Source organism: Equus przewalskii, chromosome 18 (genome assembly GCF_037783145.1).
Source record: "Equus przewalskii isolate Varuska chromosome 18, EquPr2, whole genome shotgun sequence".
In the NCBI taxonomy this organism is placed as follows: domain Eukaryota; kingdom Metazoa; phylum Chordata; class Mammalia; order Perissodactyla; family Equidae; genus Equus; species Equus przewalskii.
The window spans coordinates 35,703,136-35,720,404 of record NC_091848.1 but is presented as its reverse complement, the minus strand read 5'-3'; the positions used below and the strand labels follow the sequence as shown (position 1 = coordinate 35,720,404).

At 38.6% G+C, this 17,269-nt stretch overlaps 1 protein-coding gene across 5 annotated transcripts in view; it reads left to right on the top strand.

Annotated features, from left to right (window-relative positions):
- Positions 1 to 17,269, top strand: part of IQCG (IQ motif containing G) — a 42,900-nt gene that overhangs the window by 8,753 nt on the left and 16,878 nt on the right. For 3 of the 5 annotated variants that reach the window (XM_070583628.1, XM_070583629.1, XM_070583630.1), the window contains 3 exons: positions 1,210 to 1,445; positions 3,918 to 4,046; positions 11,624 to 11,705. In XM_070583628.1, the coding sequence (XP_070439729.1) occupies positions 1,210 to 1,445; positions 3,918 to 4,046; positions 11,624 to 11,705 (447 nt within the window). The remainder of the gene's footprint in view (positions 1 to 1,209; positions 1,446 to 3,917; positions 4,047 to 11,623; positions 11,706 to 17,269) is intronic. The other 2 variants (XM_070583632.1, XM_070583631.1) reach the window with 1 other exon arrangement.

Below are 17,269 nucleotides of genomic sequence, written 5' to 3'. Positions count from 1 at the left end.
GCGAACTTAAACACTCCGCCCCTGGGGCCAGCCCCCAAGGATAGTTTTTTAACATTTCTGGGCTAGTTGAAGTTTACCTAAGAAAGCCCTAGGTTTTATGTATCAATCTGCACATAAACCTTTCTTCCGTGCATGGGATCAGCACAAGAATTTAAGTAGTCATAATAAACACAGAACTTCCATAGTTCTGTATACTGTTCTAAATTTATGTATCTTAATTTATTTAATCCTCATAATAACTCTTTGAGGGCAGGTACTATTATCCCTCTCTTACCAATGGGAGAATGGAGGCATAGAGATGTTAAATAGGTGCCTTAAGTCAGTGCAGTTTAGTAAGAGATCAAGCTGGGATTCAAACAAGGAAGTCTGAGTTCACAGTCCATATGCATAATCGTTATGTTATATGGCCTCCCAATAGCTCAAGCTTTTAGCCACAGATTACATAGGAATTATCAATTGAAAGACATATGCTGTTCCTATGGTGATGCTTACCCCTTAGTATCCAAGTTTGGGTCGAAAAATAAAATTATTTTGGCTTTTCCCCACATAACCTTTGAAAACAATACCACACCAGTAAATATACTATCAACAAAAGAAAGGGGAAAGGATGAGAGGAGGGAGAAGAAAATCAATCAATCAATCAATCAATCAATATACTGTCAACTTCTCCTCTCTGGTGCGATTCTCCTTTCATTCTTTATATTTCAAATTCATATGTTCAATGAACATTTGAGTCTCTGCTGTACTCTAGGCATCGTCCTAAACAATGAGACTGTAAAGATGGCCACATTTATTATCCAGTCTTGTTCCAAAAAGAATTTGAGGTGAACCAAGATCTCTAAGACACTGTCCCTTCCCTCATAGAATTTGCAATCTAATGGAGATATTTATACAAATGGTGACAATATGGTAAATGTCTGTAATAGAGATATTTCACAAAGAACTTTACCTTTGATCATCGTCTTAGAGTTCAGCAGGTGGTAAGTCGGGGAATGACAGAGAGGGAATATTATCTAAAGGCAGGAAGACACAAAACAGCAGGGCACGTGGTTTGGTGTGGCTGAAGAAAAAGAAGACTCTCCCACTTGTAGTACAAGGCACGAGTGGGAAAAGATGGGGTTGAAAAATGTGGGCAGAGGCTCTTGTATAGCATTGTTTCTTTACTCTTTTAAAATCTGTCTTATGTAAAACATCGTTTATTGTTTTTAGAAGCAAAACAAAGAAAAGAGTTTAGAAGGAAAACGCTTAGAAAAGCTTTCAATGGTCTCAAGAACCTCGAAAATATCCAATCTATTCTTACCTAAAGAAGAATTCCGGTTCTCAGAAGTCAGACAAGAAGGCCAATTTGCCAATGAGTTTAACAAAGTGCAAGATCTTGTCTTCAAAAAACCTACAAGGCAGGCCGTAATGACTTCAGAGACACTGAAGAAAATTCAGATTGATAGGTAAGGAAAAAAGCATATTTGGAAATGTAATAATATATCTACAGATGGATGAAGAAGGGGTACAAGTGTGGCTCACTGCTCTCTTCTCTTACAGATTGGTCATTATAGCCAGAGAGACTGCTGATGTCAGGATTAGCTAAAGACTGCCCAGAGGAAGTGTGGTATAATTGGCAGTACGGTGGCTCGATGATCTTGGGCAAGTTATTGAGCCTTTGTTTCCAATTTATAAAAATGAGAATAATGATAGCAACCTTGCCACATTAGTGTGAGGATGAGAAATAAGGCTCCAGCCCAGTGCCTGACCCAAAGTGGTAGCCCTTGTGATGCTATTTCCCTTAATAAGAGACAGACACCATCAAGCTAGCCAAATTTTAAGCTGTATTTTAATTACGAAGGTTTCTTAAAGGCAGTCTCAATTTCCATTGACTCATTATTCAGTTTTTTGTTGTCAACTGGCTTACTGACAAAGAAGCCTATTAAGTTTAAAAGAGTGCGTAACATTATGATAAGGGTTTTTTGGTAAATGAGAGTTGATAGCAATTACCAAGGGCCACTAGCCAAATCTGGCCTATGGTCTATTTTTGAAAATAAATTTATTGGAGTACAGCATTGCCCATTTGTTTACATGTGGTCTGTGGGTGCTTTCATGCTACCACAGCAGAGTTGAGTAGTTGTAACAGAGAATTTATGGCCTGCAAAGCCAAAAATATTTACTATTTGTCACTTTACAGGACAAATTTGCTGAGCCCTGCATTAGACCCTCACAGGAAGGGTAATGTCTCTTGCTAAAATCAGTCTGTCCCAGATTTGCATACATGACAGAGAGGTGTTCTGCTTATAACCTGCCCAACCTCGTTCATGTCCTTGGTGTGATGGCACATATCTTTTCCATCAGTTTCCTGACTTCAGTACACTTAACTTTTCTTCTTAATATAGTTACTGAATCTTTTTGTGTGAACTACTGTTAATAAATTATGTATAAAATACTAAGGGTAATTCTTACTGATCTATATCAAAACATTGAACAGCAGATTTTAAAAGTCTCTACCTAGGAGACTGTTATAAAGAGCAATGGACTAGGAATCAGGAAGCCTGGATCACATAGTTTTGGCTCTTTCTCAAACTGGCTGTGTGACCTTGGGCAGGTCATTTAACCTTCCTGAGCCTGGGTTTGCTCATCTCTAAAATGTGAGGGGTTTATTAGTTCTTTTTTTAAAAAAATTTTAAATGATTTAATTTTTTCAAAATTATGAAATATTTCAAAAATGCAGAAAAGTATAAAGAATAAAATAATGAGTACTTATGTATGTCACCACCAAATCTTAACATTTTACCACGATTGCGTTTGAGGTTTTTTTGAAAAAAATAAAATACTTCAGATATAATTGAAGCCTCTGATCCTAGTCCCCTCACTTTTCCCCCAAAGATAAACTCTCCCCTGAATTTGGTGTTTTTTATTCTGTTGCATATTATGATACTTATATTGTGTATACATGTGTTTTATTTAAACGATACGTATAGTTTTACATGTTTCTAAATGTTGTATACATATTATCATACTGTATATTCAGTGTTTGTTAGTCCTTGGTATGTAAATTTTTTCAGGTTAAGGAAGTTCTCTTTTATTTCTACTTTGCTAAGAGTGTTTCTTATTTGTTTTTTTGTTGTTGTTGTTGTTTTTCTTTAAAGATTGGCACCTCAACTAGCATCTGTTGCCAATCTTTTTTTTCCTTCTTCTTCCCAAAGCCACCCAGTATGTAGTTGTATATTCTAGTTGTGAGTGCCTCTGGTTGTGCTGTGTGGGATGCTGCCTCGTGGGTTGATGAGTGGTACTAGGTCCACGCCCAGGATCCAAACCGGTGAAACCCTGGGCCGCTGAAGTGGAGTGTGTGAACTTAACCGCTTGGCCGCAGGGCTGGCCCCTGTTATTTGTTTTTTTTGTTTTTTTTTTTTAAAGATTGGCACCTGGGCTAACAACTGTGGCCAATCTTCTTCTTTTTTTTTTTTCTGCTTTATCTCCCCAAACCCCCCTGTACACAGTTGTATATCTTAGTTGCATGTCCTTCTAGTTGTGGGATGTGGGATGCCGCCTCAACATGGCCTGACGAGTGGTGCCATGTCCGCACCCAGGATCCGAACCTTGGGCCGCCGCAGTGGAGCGCGCAAACTTAACCACTCGACCACGGAGCCGGCCCCTGTTACTTGTTTTTAAATGAAGAGTAGGTGTTGAATTTTGCCAGATGTCTTTTCTGCATCTGTTGCATTGATTGTATAGTTTTTCTCCTTTTGCCTTTATTAATGTGATGAATTCTACTAATAGATTTCTAATACTAAACTATTCTTGCATTCCCGGAATTATTCCGACTTAGTTATGATGTTCCTTCTGGGTTTAACTTGTGTGACTTCTGTAGTCCTTTGTGAACGTAGGGAAATATATCTTATTGACTCCTCTTTTTGTGTTTCTTCTTCCAGGCAGTTTTTCACTGACATAATTACAGACACCATGCAGGAGCTGGAAAAGTCAGGCACTTTCAACACTCTCCTGAATGCTTTGAGGAAAGAGAGGGAAAACAAAATGCATTTCTATGATATCATTGCCAGGTCAGAGTAATCTTAGATTTATTTGCTTTGTTGTATTTTAAAGTGCTGGAACACTCTTACCAGGAGCCCTTGATTCTAAAATAAATGAAATTTGTGCTTTCCAGGGACGATAACCAGAAGTCAGAAATTTGGGTCCTATTCCTGGTTCGGCTGGGACAATAATTCAGATTTCTGGACTTCAGTTATCTGTATCTACAGTATATCAAGAATATTCTTCCTCTCCTACAGTAGTCTTTCTTAGGGCTGACTCCACTGGAAATCCCTGAACAATAACAAGTGATAATAAAAAGCATACCAATGGAAGTTTTCTTTTCCAGAGCCTTTCAACTAATTTCAAAGATTTTCATACCTTAAGAAATTCAACACAATCAGAATGCTTTGGGACCAAGATAAAATTCTCTTTATATAAGCCCTGAGTAGTCAGAATGAGAAAGTATTTATCTTGTCTGCATTGTTTTTCCTTGAGTTTTTTCCTCTTCCTTTGTTTCTTAGTTTTGGTAATGAATTCTGTACTAGACTTATTGTGAAGATTAGATTAATTAATAGATGTAAAGCACTTAGGATAGTTGCTGGCACATAGTAAGTGCCTGATAACAATAATAGCTACTGTTATAGACCTAACATTCGTTGCTGGCAAGGAAGCAAGGATATGAGCACTTACGTACATTACCAGTGGGAGAATGAATTCGTTTAATTCTTAAAAAGTGATTTATCTATGGTAATAAAAATATATATACCTAATTTTAATTTTATAGTATTCACTATTACATGTGTATTATTCCATAATTTATTTAACCATTCCCCGAGTTTGAACATTTAGATTGTTTCCAAATTTTTGCTAGAGCAAATAATGTGTCAGCGCATATGTTTGTACGTAAATATACGTCAGCGAACGTCTGAGTCTGTTATTATTCCATTAGGTTGAGTCACTATATGTGGAATTACAGAATCAAAGAAATAGTCTATAGATTAATGAATGATATTATGAAGCTATTTAAAGTATTGTTTACAAAGTTGTAATAACATGGGGGAAATGTTCATGTTGCAATTTTAAGTAGAAAAGGAAAGGCTGGAAATAATATAGGATTATCACATTCATATAATAAAACTACCAAAAATATGTATAGAAAACGAGACCTGGGGGCCGCCCCGGTGGCACGGTGGTTAAGTTCGCAGATTCCACTTCGGTGGCCCGGGGTTCACCAGTTCGGATCCTTGGTGCGGACATGGCACCGCTGGGCAAGCCATGCTGTGGCAGGCATCCCACATATAAAGTAGAGGAAGATGGGCATGGATGTTAGCTCAGGGCCAGTCTTCCTCAGCACAAAGAGGAGGATTGGCAGCAGATGTTAGCTCAGGGCTAATCTTCCTTAAAAAAAAAGAAAAGGAAAATGAGACCTGGAAGGAAATACCCAGTGCGTTAACAATGTGGGTAATTTTTTTTAAAAAAACCCTTTAACTTTTTAGTATTTTCTAGATTTTTACTTTATCAAGGGAGAAAATAAACTTAGCAAAAAAGCTAAGCAAATTGCATAGTATACCCTTTGATGTAGCATTCCTACTTTTGGAAATCTAACCTATAGAAAAAAATGAGTTCATATTAGATGTATATACAAAATGTTTATTGCAGCATAATGGCAAAAATCTAGAAATAGTGTAAATGTTCTTCTATAAAGGAGTACTTAAATGATTGTTAATTTTATGAAGTAAAAACATACAGCTATTAGGGCCAGGCCTGTGGCTGAGTGGTTAAGTTCGCGTGCTCTGCTTTGGGTTTCACCGGTTTGGATCCTGGGCACAGACATGGCACTGCTCATCAAGCCATGCTGAGGTGGCATCCCACATAGCACAACCAGAAGGATCTACAACTAGAATATGCAACTATGTACCGGGGGGATTGGGGAGAAGAAGAAGAAGAAAAAGATTGGCAACAGGTGTTAGCTCAGGTGCCAATCTTTAAAAAAACAAACAAAAAAACATACAACTATTAAAAAGAATGAATTAGAGCTATATGATTGGTCTGGAGGGATGTTCCTCATAGATAAATGAAAAGAAGTTACATGTGTATAGTGTGATTTTTATTTTTAAAAATCTTCTCATTCATGTATTAAGAGCCTAGAGAAGGATTTGGAAGGATATACATCAAAAGGCTTAACATAGGCTGCCTCATAGGAATGGGACCCGAGGGGAGAAGGGAGATGGCAGATTGTCCACTTTTTCCTTATACCTTCCTATTCTGTTTTGAAATTTTTTTTTTTCCCAGAGATTGGCACCTGGGCTAACAACTGTTGCCAGTCTTTTTTTTTTTTTCTGCTTTATCTCCCCAAACCCCCCCTGTACACAGTTGTATATATCTTAGTTGCACGTCCTTCTAGTTGTGGGATGTGGGACGCCACCTCAACCGTGGCCTGACAAGCGGTGCCATGTCCGCACCCAGGATCTGAACACTGGGCCGCCGCAGCAGAGCGCGCGAACTTAACCACTGGCCATGGAGCCGGCCCCTCTATTTAGTTTTAAATGAAGCTTCTTTTGGTGGTAATTGTCTTCACTGTACAATAAAATCTTATAAAACAATAAGAAAAACACCAGTATATAAATACAAAAATGGATAAAAGATAGATGTAATGGGTGATTCTTGGGAAAAGCCCCACTTGGGGGCTGCCATGGAATGATTTTTCCTTCCTCCAGGAACAGAGAGTGCTGAAGACATCCTCAAAGTATGCATTCTATCTGTGAGATGTGTGCATATCTGCCCCCAAGGAAGAATTAATAACGTGCCAAAATCCTCTACTTAAACCCCCTTTCGTTAAGAATCCTTCTCACTTATTTTTAAATATGTATCCCTCTGCAGTATTATTCAGGGGAGACAGACCACTTTGTTCAAGACAGATAGTTCACTTTGTTTCTTTCAAAGCGAAAGAAAGTCAGGGGAGAATTTGCCAGGTTTTAAGGCCTTTTGAGATTTTGGTCAAAGGGTCAAAGTTCATGAGGTATAAATCTCATCATAGTCACTCAGCCTCTGCTCCAGAAAGGCAAACAGAAGGAGCCAGAACAGCCCCTCTGCTTGCTGAAGTGGCAGCCTGGAAGCTCCTTAGCGGGACTCAGCTGGAGAGTATAGGTCACATCTGTCATTGGTCCCTAATAACATGCAAGCCTCACCAGGACTGTTCCCATTTGTGGCAGACAGCTGCACAGAACTTGGATCTAAGTGAATATTGTTTGAGCATTGCTTTTTTTTTTTTTTTTTTAGTAAATAGGTTTTCGTTTTAGAGCAGTTTTAGGTTTACAGAAAAATTGAGCAGAAAGTACAGAGTCCCTATATACCCCTTATTATTAATATCTTGCATTAATACAGTACATTTGTTTTAATTGATGAGCCAATATCGATACATTATTATTAACTAAAGTCCATAGTTTACGTTAGGGTTCACTCTTTGCGTTGTACATTCTGTGGGTTTTGACAAATATATAATGACACGTATCCCCCATTACAGTTTTATACAGAATAGTTCCACTGCCCTAAAAATCCTCAGTGCCCCACCTGTTCATTCCTCCCACCCTCTCCCTGAGCCCCTAGCAAGCACTGATTTTTTTACTTTCTCCTTAGTTTTGCCTTTTATAGAACGTCATGCAGTTGGAATCGTACAGTATGTAGCCTTTTTGGATTGGCTTCTTTTATAATATGCATTTATAATATGCATTCCTCCAGGTCTTTTCATGGCTTATACTCATTTCTTTTTAGCACTGAATAATGTTCCGTTGTCTGAGTGCACCACAGATTACTTATCCCTTCACAGGCTGAGGACCATCTTGCTGCTTCCAGGTTTGGGCCATTCTGACTACAGCTGCTATACACGTCTGTGTGCAGGTTTTTGTGTGGACATGTTTTTAACTCATTTGAATAAATAAGGAGCACTGTTGCTGGATTGTGATGGTAAGAGTATGTATGTTTAGTTTTGTAAGAAACTGCTGCACTGTCTTCCAAAGTGGCCGTACCATTTTGCATTCCTACCAACAATGAATGAGAGTTCCTTTAGCTCCACATCCTTGGCAGCATTTGGTGTTGTCAGTGTTTTGAATTTCTGACTTTCTATTAGGTGTGTAGTGGTCTCGTTGTTGTTTTAATTGGGCATTGCTTTTGATAGAGAGGAAAGAGTGGGCTGACTGGTCTTTGTCTCTTGGTGTCCTGAAGTTTCCTTCCATTGTAATGATGACTCAAAGTGCAGTCTGATCTGGAGAGGTGAGGCATCCTTTGATGTGGCATACATAAAATGACAGGAGAAGACAGTTCACTGAAGGGAACACACAGCGGGTCAAGAAACATATGAGAAAAGTTTACCTTCAAATCAGTAATATACCATTTTTCATTTCTCACACTGGCCAGTTTTCTTCTTTTTTTTTTTTTAAAGATTTTATTTTTCCTTTTCCTCCCCAAAGCCCCCTGGTACAGAGTTGTGTATTTTTAGTTGTGGGTCCTTCTAGTTGTGGCATGTGGGACGCCGCCTCAACGTGGCCTGACGAGCGGTGCCATGTCCACGCCCAGGAACCAAACTGGGGAAACCCTGGGCCACCGCAGCGGAGCCCCGAACTTGACCACTTGGCCATGGGACCGGCCCCAGTTTTCTTCTTTATAGCAAACAACACTAGTGGGAATGTAATTTTAGATGTAATCTATTGAGTTTCTTCCATATCCCTAGAATAGTTATGGCACAATTTTTGGTTAAATTAATATTTAATGTTTTGATTATTATTATGTGTAAATAGTTCATAGATGGGACAGGTAGTATATATAATGATTAAATTTTCTTTCTTGAACTATTTTTCTCCTAGAGTTAAAATTTGACCCTCCTTTTTTCTTTTTTTTAAAAAAATTTTATTGAGGTCCTATTGGCTTATAACATTGTGTAGATTTCAGGTGTACGTTATTATATTTCAGTTTCTGTATAGACTGCATCGTCTTCACCACCAATAGTCTAGTTTTTATACTTCACCATACATATGTACCCCTTTACCCCTTTTGCCCTCCCCCACCTCCTTCCCCTCTGTTTTCCAATCTGTTTTCCTTATCCATGTGTTTGTTTATCTTCCATGGATGAGTGAAATCATACAGTGTCTTTCTCTGTGCAACTTATTTTGCTTAGCATAATACCCTCAAGGTTCATCCATGCTGTTGCAAATGGCATGATTTTGTCTTCTTTTATGGCTGAGTGGTATTCCATTGTATATATATACCGCCTCTTCTTTATCCAATCATCCACGTCTTGGCTATTGTGAATAATGCTGCGATGAACATAGCGATGCATACATCTCTTTGAATTGTTAATTTCATGTTCTTGGATAAATACCCAGTAGTGGGATAGCTGGATCATATGGTATTTCTATTTTTAATTTCTTGAAAAATCTCCATATTGTTTTCCATTACCATTCTTTTTGTTTGCCAGTTTTTTGACATTTCTATTCCAAATCCAGCACCTAGCTCTTCACCAGAGCTCTAAAATTCTCTAAATAGAGTCATACATATTAAGCTTTCCCTTTTTTTTCTTTTGAAACTTTCTTCTGTTGTCTTGCTCCTATCTGCTGGTTGCTCCTAGAGCCTGCTACATTGCCATTGTCCTGGGCCTTCCCTTCATCTTCTGAGATTCCCTTTTAATCTGTTTTCTAGACCCCATTCTTCTTCTTTGTGTTAGTCCCTCATTTTGTTGGAACATGTCTTTCTGTAATTTCTTAAAGAAAGGGTGCATGGAAGGTAAATATATTAAGATCTTGCATGTCTGAAAATATCTTTTTTTGTCCTCATGCTTTCTTAGTAATTTGACGGGGTACAGATTTTCAGACTGAAAATTATCTTCTCTCATAACTTTTGAAGGCAATACTCTACTAACTTCTAGTTTCCATTGTAAATGACATTTATTTATTTAATTGAATCTGTCCTTGGGGTGCTGAGTATATCAGTAGAGATAAAGTATTTATTCTTTATCTTTCTTATCTATTTCTTATAATCTATAAATGGGAAGTATATAATCTATAGTTTGGCAATGACAGTCTCAAGATTCTAGTTAAGTATGTGCTTTCTAAAAGTTCCTGAGTAGCAATTCTTATCTAGATGCGATTTTGTGATAAGTTTTTTTTGGTTGTTGCTATAGACTGAATGTTTGTGCTCCCCCCCAGCCCAATCCATTTGTTGAAATCCTAACGCCCAACGTGATGGTATTAGGAAGTGGAACCTTTGGTAGGTAAGTAGGTCATGAGGGTGGAGCTCTCATAAATGGGATTAGTGCCCTTATAAAAGAGACCCCAGAGAGCTCCTTCTCCCTTTCCATTATATAAGGATGCAAATGAAAATGGCCATCTGTGAAACAGGATGCAGCTTCTCACCAGACACTGGATCTGGTGGCACCTTGGTGTTGGATTTCACAGCCTCTGAAATGGGAGAAATAAATTTCTGTTGTTTATAAGCCACCCAATATATGATATTTTTGTTTTAGCAGCCCAAGCTAACTAAGACAGTTATTGTTTTGTTTGTTTATTCTTGTATTGTTTTGTCATTTTGTTTGTTTTAGGCCTAAATGATGGTATTGCTGGAGATAAACAGAATTCTGTTTCCAGAGAGCAAACAGAAACAGTAACATGAAGTAGTTAGTTTCTCATTCAGACAGGACTGAGTCTGAATCCTGCCCTGCCATTGACTGTTTGTGTGACCATGGCACGTGCATTAGTCTGTGTCTTCTGAGAGCTGGATGCCCAGATGAGATCATTCATGCAAAGATTTTATCAGGGGAAACACCTGTGAGGGAAAGTGGGGAGGGAGCCTTTAGACCCAATGCTTTATGGACCCCAAGTGAAGGAGAGGGAAGGTCGGGTGGAAGAGACTCCCCTGCAGTTTGAGGATGGTTCGGCAAGGGCATCCGGGAACCGTTGAGCCAAAGTCAGCTGTCAGAGGAGTCCTGGGTCTCCTAGGAAGGGCCTGCCTTAGTATCCTTGCCGCACACACACATGGGCTGGGAGCAGTCCTCGGGAAGTGTGGCCTCAGAGCACACACAGTGAAGGATTCCAGAACCTAGAGCTGGGACCCTTATTCCAGCTTACACTGCCTGTAGTTGGAGGCCTGTGAGGCACATTCTCATGTCCACCACAGCAAGTTACCTCAGCTCTCTGAGCTGCGTTTTCCCCGTCTGTAAAATAGGGGTAATGATAGGGACTGCCTCAGAAGGTTATTGTGAGCTAAGAATATGTGAATCAAAAGGACTCTTCTTCTTCCTCTTCTTCCTCTTCTTAGCTTTTTCTCAGCAACGGCTATTTTAGATGCAACACTGATAAGCCAGAAAATCCTCCTCCAATTTACTAGGACAAATCACAGTCTTTTTAAAAGTGTTTCTGAAAGTGTGTTCTGTGGACCAGCACCATTGGCATCACCTGGGAACTTATTACAAATGCGAGTTCCAGGGCCCTGTCCCAGACCTGCTGTATTAGAGTGTCTGGGGCAGAGCCCAGGACTCTGTTAACATCCGGGCCATCCTTGTGCACGCTAAAGTTTGAGAGGCACTGCTTCACACACAAATCATTCTTATTTCTCCTAGGGAGAAAAAAGGAAGAAAACAGATAAAATCTCTTCAAAAACAGCTAATTAATGTCAAAAGGGAACGGCAAGCTGAAGTGCAGGTAAGAATGACCTGGGCAACGCGGAAGGTTACTGAGCTGAAGGCGCTCTATGGAAGCCAATGTTCTTAAGCAAAGAAAAGTCATGTAGGAGAAACTGTGGTTTCTCTGAGGGTGCCTTTACTACTGAAAATATAGAGAGAGTGACTGGGGAGTTGGCCTGGGATGTACAAGTGTGTCCAGAATAGAACTCTGGGGGAGCCCATCCAGGGCGCTCTTAGTTTGTTCTTACCCCTCCCGTCCCACCATCCACACCATCCTGTCCTTCCCTACATCAGACCTTGTCTCTCGGACTCTCTTGTATTCTAACATCCCAGATGAGAGACTTTAGTCCTAAGTAGGACATTCACCACATTACAAATCTCCTTATACGTGACGCTCAGGTTTAATAATGTCATTTGTGTTGTATTTTCAAGTACAGAGTGGATGTAATGAGCTTTTATAGTCATTAGAACCTAACCTTATATCTAATTTACCTCTGTAAGAAAATTCATCCCAAGTTTTAAGCAACTGACTTGCAAAACAATGATCAGGCTACAATCTAGGCAGTTAGAAATTAATTCTATTAGGATGACTAACACTATTCGCAGTTTAGAAATTTACAAAGTATGGCCTGATATCAGCTTTTTATTGCCTAGCTATTTGGATAAGTTTATGCTTCAGATCAGGAAATCTTCACTATTCCCTACATAGAAGTTAGAAGAATATTTTAAAAATGTATTTGGAAGAATTGTTTAAAAAAGGCCGCTAGCCTTTCTTCCAAGATATTATCTTTAAGTCTTCTGAAAAAATTGTTTAACATCATCTTTTATTTTCTATTTACCAATTACAAAGTACCTTTGGTATTGATTTTTACGGGAGTGTCTCTATTAACCCTCTGTTTATAGTTACATTTTTTGAAAACCATTTTTCTTCTCTGGAACATTTCACAAAAATTGGTGTGTACTTAGGTTTTCTCTCTAATGAATATGCCTTCTCAGAGGTTTCTTAGCTTTTTTCCCTGAAAAGCTCTCCCATTATTTAAAAATTCCTTGAGGATTAAAATAGAAGATATTTATATTAATTTCCTTTTAAGCCTTCAAACCAAACAATGTCAAAAGAAGCCTCAAGGGGCCAGCCCAGTGTTGTAGTGGTTAAGTTTATATGCCCCACTTCGGCTGCCTGGGGTTCACAGGTTCATATCCCAGGCACAGACCCAGCACTGCTCATCAAGCCATGCTGTGGTGGCATCCCACATAAAATAGAGGAAGATTGGCACAGATGTTAGCTCAGTGACAATCTTCCTCACCAAAAAAAAAAAAAAAGAAAGAAAGAAAGAAAGGAAAAACCCCTCAGGTTTGGCACTCTACCAGTTAACTCCCCTGTGCTACTATCATGACCACTTTTTGTTTGTTTGTTTTGGTGAGGAAGATTTGCTCTGAGCTGACATTTGTTGCCAATCTTCCTCTTTTTTTGCTTGAGGAAGATTAGCCCTGAGCTAACATCTGTGCTAGTCTTCCTCTATTTTGTATGTGGGTCGCTGCCACAGCCCGGCTTGACAAGTGGTGTAGGTCCATGCCTGGGATCTGAACTCGCAAACCTGGGCGACTGAAGCAGGGTGCAGTGGACTTAACCACTACACCACAGGGCTGGCCCCCATGGCCACTTTTTTTCTCTTTCTTAGACACTTTGGTAATAGTTTTCCAGCTAACACTTGCCTGTGAAACTTATCCTCTTGGATTACATTCTCAGCCATTACATTTAGTCAAAATAAAACTAAATCAGAATATCACTCAGATCTTTTGATCATCAAAAAAGGGAAATATAAAATAGGACCAGAAGATCCAAGGCAAACCTTGGAACCAAAAAACAGCCATCCAGATGAAATCAAGTTAAATCCCTAGGATTACTAAAACAGCAGTGAAGTCAGGCCTGGAAAACAAGACAATGGTAGGAAGGACACTAGAGACCTGTGGGTCAGAAAATTATGGATGGCAGGTTTGTGTGTGTGAAAGTGTGTGTTGTGGTCCCTGGAATATGACAGAGTAATCACCTTAGAGATGAAGCTTCCTGCTGGGTCCCCAGGCAAAAAGGAAAAGTCACAAAGGAAAAAAAAAAAACCAGGTTGCTGTTAGACTTCCAAAGGACATCAACATATAAAGCAAGGTAACAGTGGAGCGGCATTTTCATGAAACTAATGGGAAAAAAAGAGAGAACCAAGATCAATATATAAAAATCAATGTATCTTCTCCATACATTGGCAGCAGACTTAGAAAAGGAATTTGAAAAAAATATATATATTATTTACAACAGCATGAAAAATATCGAATACCTAGCAATGAATCCAACAACAACAAGAAAATATCTGGGACTTCTTTGCATGAAACTATAAAACAGTATTGAAAAATTACATAATACTTAAATAAGTGGAGGGATATACTATATTTATGAATTGGAAGATTCATTATTATAAAGATATCAATTCTTGCAAAATTGATTGATACATTGAATTCAATCCCAGTTAGAATCCTGATTGGATTTGATTTATTTATTCACTTATTTTTGTGAAAGTTGGCAAACTGGTTCTAAAATTTATATTGATATGCCAAGGATCAAAAATAGTCAAGACGATATTGAAGAGGAACAAAGTGGGAGAACTTGCTTTCCTGAATTAAAACAGTGTATATTTGTGCAAGGATTGAAAAATAAAGCAATGAAACAATACAAAGAGAACCTTTATGGATTTATGGCAAGGGTGGCACCACAGAGCAGTGGCAGGAGGTGTTTTAATAAGTAATGCTGAAGAAATTGGGTACCTATATGGAAAAATTAAAATTTTACTCTAATCTGACCCCATACACAAAAATCAGTTCTATAGATCTAAATGGGAAAGGCTAAAGCATAATATTTCTCGACAACATAGGAGACTATTATCTTGCCTTTGGATAGGAAAAGATTTGTTAAACAGATCACAGAAAGTAAAGTTACAGAGGAGAAGGTTGGTAAATTTGACTACATTAAAATTAAAAACTTCTGTTCATCAAAAGACATCAATAAGAGAGAGAAAGAGTAAGCCACAAAGTGGGAGAAGATATAGCACATATCCAATAAAGGGCTTATATTCAGAATATATAGGGAACTTCTACAAACTAATGACAAAGGGACAGATACCTAATGGAAAAATAAGCACAAGGGTGCAGAGGCATTTTCAAAAAGAGGATATCCAACTGGCCAATAAATGTATGAAAGTGTGTTCAACTTCACTTGTCATCATGGAAATGCAAATTGAAACCGCAAGGAGACACAATTATCTTCTCATTAGAATAGCTAATTCTATCATATTGGTATTATATTTGGTATTAATTTATAATACCAAATGGTAATGATGTGGAGTAATGGGAATTCTAATACACTCATGCTGAGCGTTTATAATAGTATTAGCAGTCTGGAAAAAGTGTAACAATATCAAAGTTAAAAACAGGTGTACCCTATGACCCAGCAGTTCTACGCAATAGAATCTGTATGCATGTGGAATCATGCACAACAATGGCCAATAAAGCATTGGTGGTAGCTAGAAATGAAACAACCAAAATGGTTATCATACATTATGATATATTCATTCAATGGAGTACTAAAGTTAAAATTAATGAACTATAGCTGCCACATCATAAACTTAATGTGGATCGAAATAGTCCAGACACAAAAAAGACACACTGTATGATTCCATTTTTACAAAGTTCAAAAAACTAAACTATAGTGTTTAAGGATAAATGATTAGATTATAAAACTGTAAAGACAATTACCATAAAATTACAGATAGTAGATACTTTTGGGGAAGAGAGAGAGCAGTGGTTGAGAAAGAATGTAACGGAGAGCCCGTGTCAATCCTGTGTCTTAGCCTGGGAGATTGTTATGTGGGGTTTACTCTGTGATAATTGAGTTAGATGTTTATTTTTGTGCATTTTTTTAAAGCATATGTTCTATATTCACACACACACAGAGTTAGAAAAAAGTAATTACGTGTGTGCTGTGTGTTAGAGGAGAGTACGAGGGGTTATGGATGCATCGAGGAAGGAGCTTCAACCAAGGGTGGCGAGTCGAGGAAGGACACCCTATAGAAACTGTATTTAAGCCGAGGCGTAAGGGATGTCTCCAAGTTAGCCAGGTGAAGAGGAGGAGAAGAATGTTTCAGGCAGAAGGAACAGAAAAAACGTATTTGAAGATGTCATTATGTCTTCCTGATGAATTGATCCTCTGTCATTGTACTTGGAGAGCTCAGTGCTGTCCTGGAAGCTTTGCATGATATCTTAAGACAGGCCTGAACTACTGCATCCTCGAAGCCATACTTTGTTTTTTCTCTGGCCACCCTATTACTAACTTTTGCATGTTACCTGCCTCTTTTCTTTACCCAGCCCCTCAGCTTTTTGCATCTTTGATGACTCTAATTTCCTTTTTGGGGGGAACAGATATGGAGAGAGTACCAAATGGAATAGTTAGAGATGACTATGCTGATATCTAGGCTTCAAAATGGATTAAAGAATAAAATGAAGCTGTAGAAAGCATGCTTGCTAAGTTTGCAGGCAACTCAGAGCTGGTATACGATAAGTAATAGGTATCAGAATTCAAACCTCTGCTGCTTATTGGAACACTGAACTGACTCCAAGAAGAAGCGAAGGTTAAACTAAAGTCCTGACTTTGAACAACCGTCAAGTTGGGAATTGTGAAGACCTAACTTGTCTTCAACAGTTTCGTCAGAGGCTTAGCTAGGCTCTAACATGAGTCCCTGAGGTTCGGGCCCCACCACTGGCTGTTGTTGTCACAGCAGTTTAAAAAGGTGCCTGCCGTCCCCTGTCTTCTTTAGACTTCTCAGAGTCTTCCATTCACAGTGCCTCTTCTAATGGCTTTCATCTGAGTCTTAGCAGTCATGACAACAACGTATTACCATACAATATTGTGAAAAGCATTTGGAATGCTTCCTCTTTGTTTTGATTACTGCAATTTGTGGCACTGTGTAATGTTTATACAACAGGGAAAAATATTCCCCTATCCTCGGTTGTGGTTAGACGTCTGTAACAGTGTGTACAGTTTCAGGCATCACATTTAAGGAGCTTACGCAGAAGAGATCAGCCAAGACAGTGAGATGTATGGAAATGTTATTACAACAGGAAAGAAAAGAGGAAATTGGCATGATTGGAAAGGGAATAGTTCAAATGGAAATGAAATCAGTGGGTGGAATTGGAACCTGAAACTTCAGAAGTTTGGACTTGATTATGTTTCATCTGCATTTTAGAGTGGAGACTGTTTAGCTCAGAGTTTGTTCAGAACCTCTTATAGAGTCAGCCAGTATTCTTAGTCATAGACAGACAGACAAATATAAATGTTAATTTAATACAGAACTGTATTTTTTTTGTGTGGCTTTTATAACTTTAATAGACCACATTCCCATTTTCCTTTTTCCATCCAACCAAAGAGGCAGCCTGAGGCAAGACAAGCTCCAACTTCTCCAGATAGGAGCTTCCAAAAATTCCAGAAACCAGTACTCTCTTCCCTACTTTGTGTTCAATTATGAAAATAGACATTCCCATTAG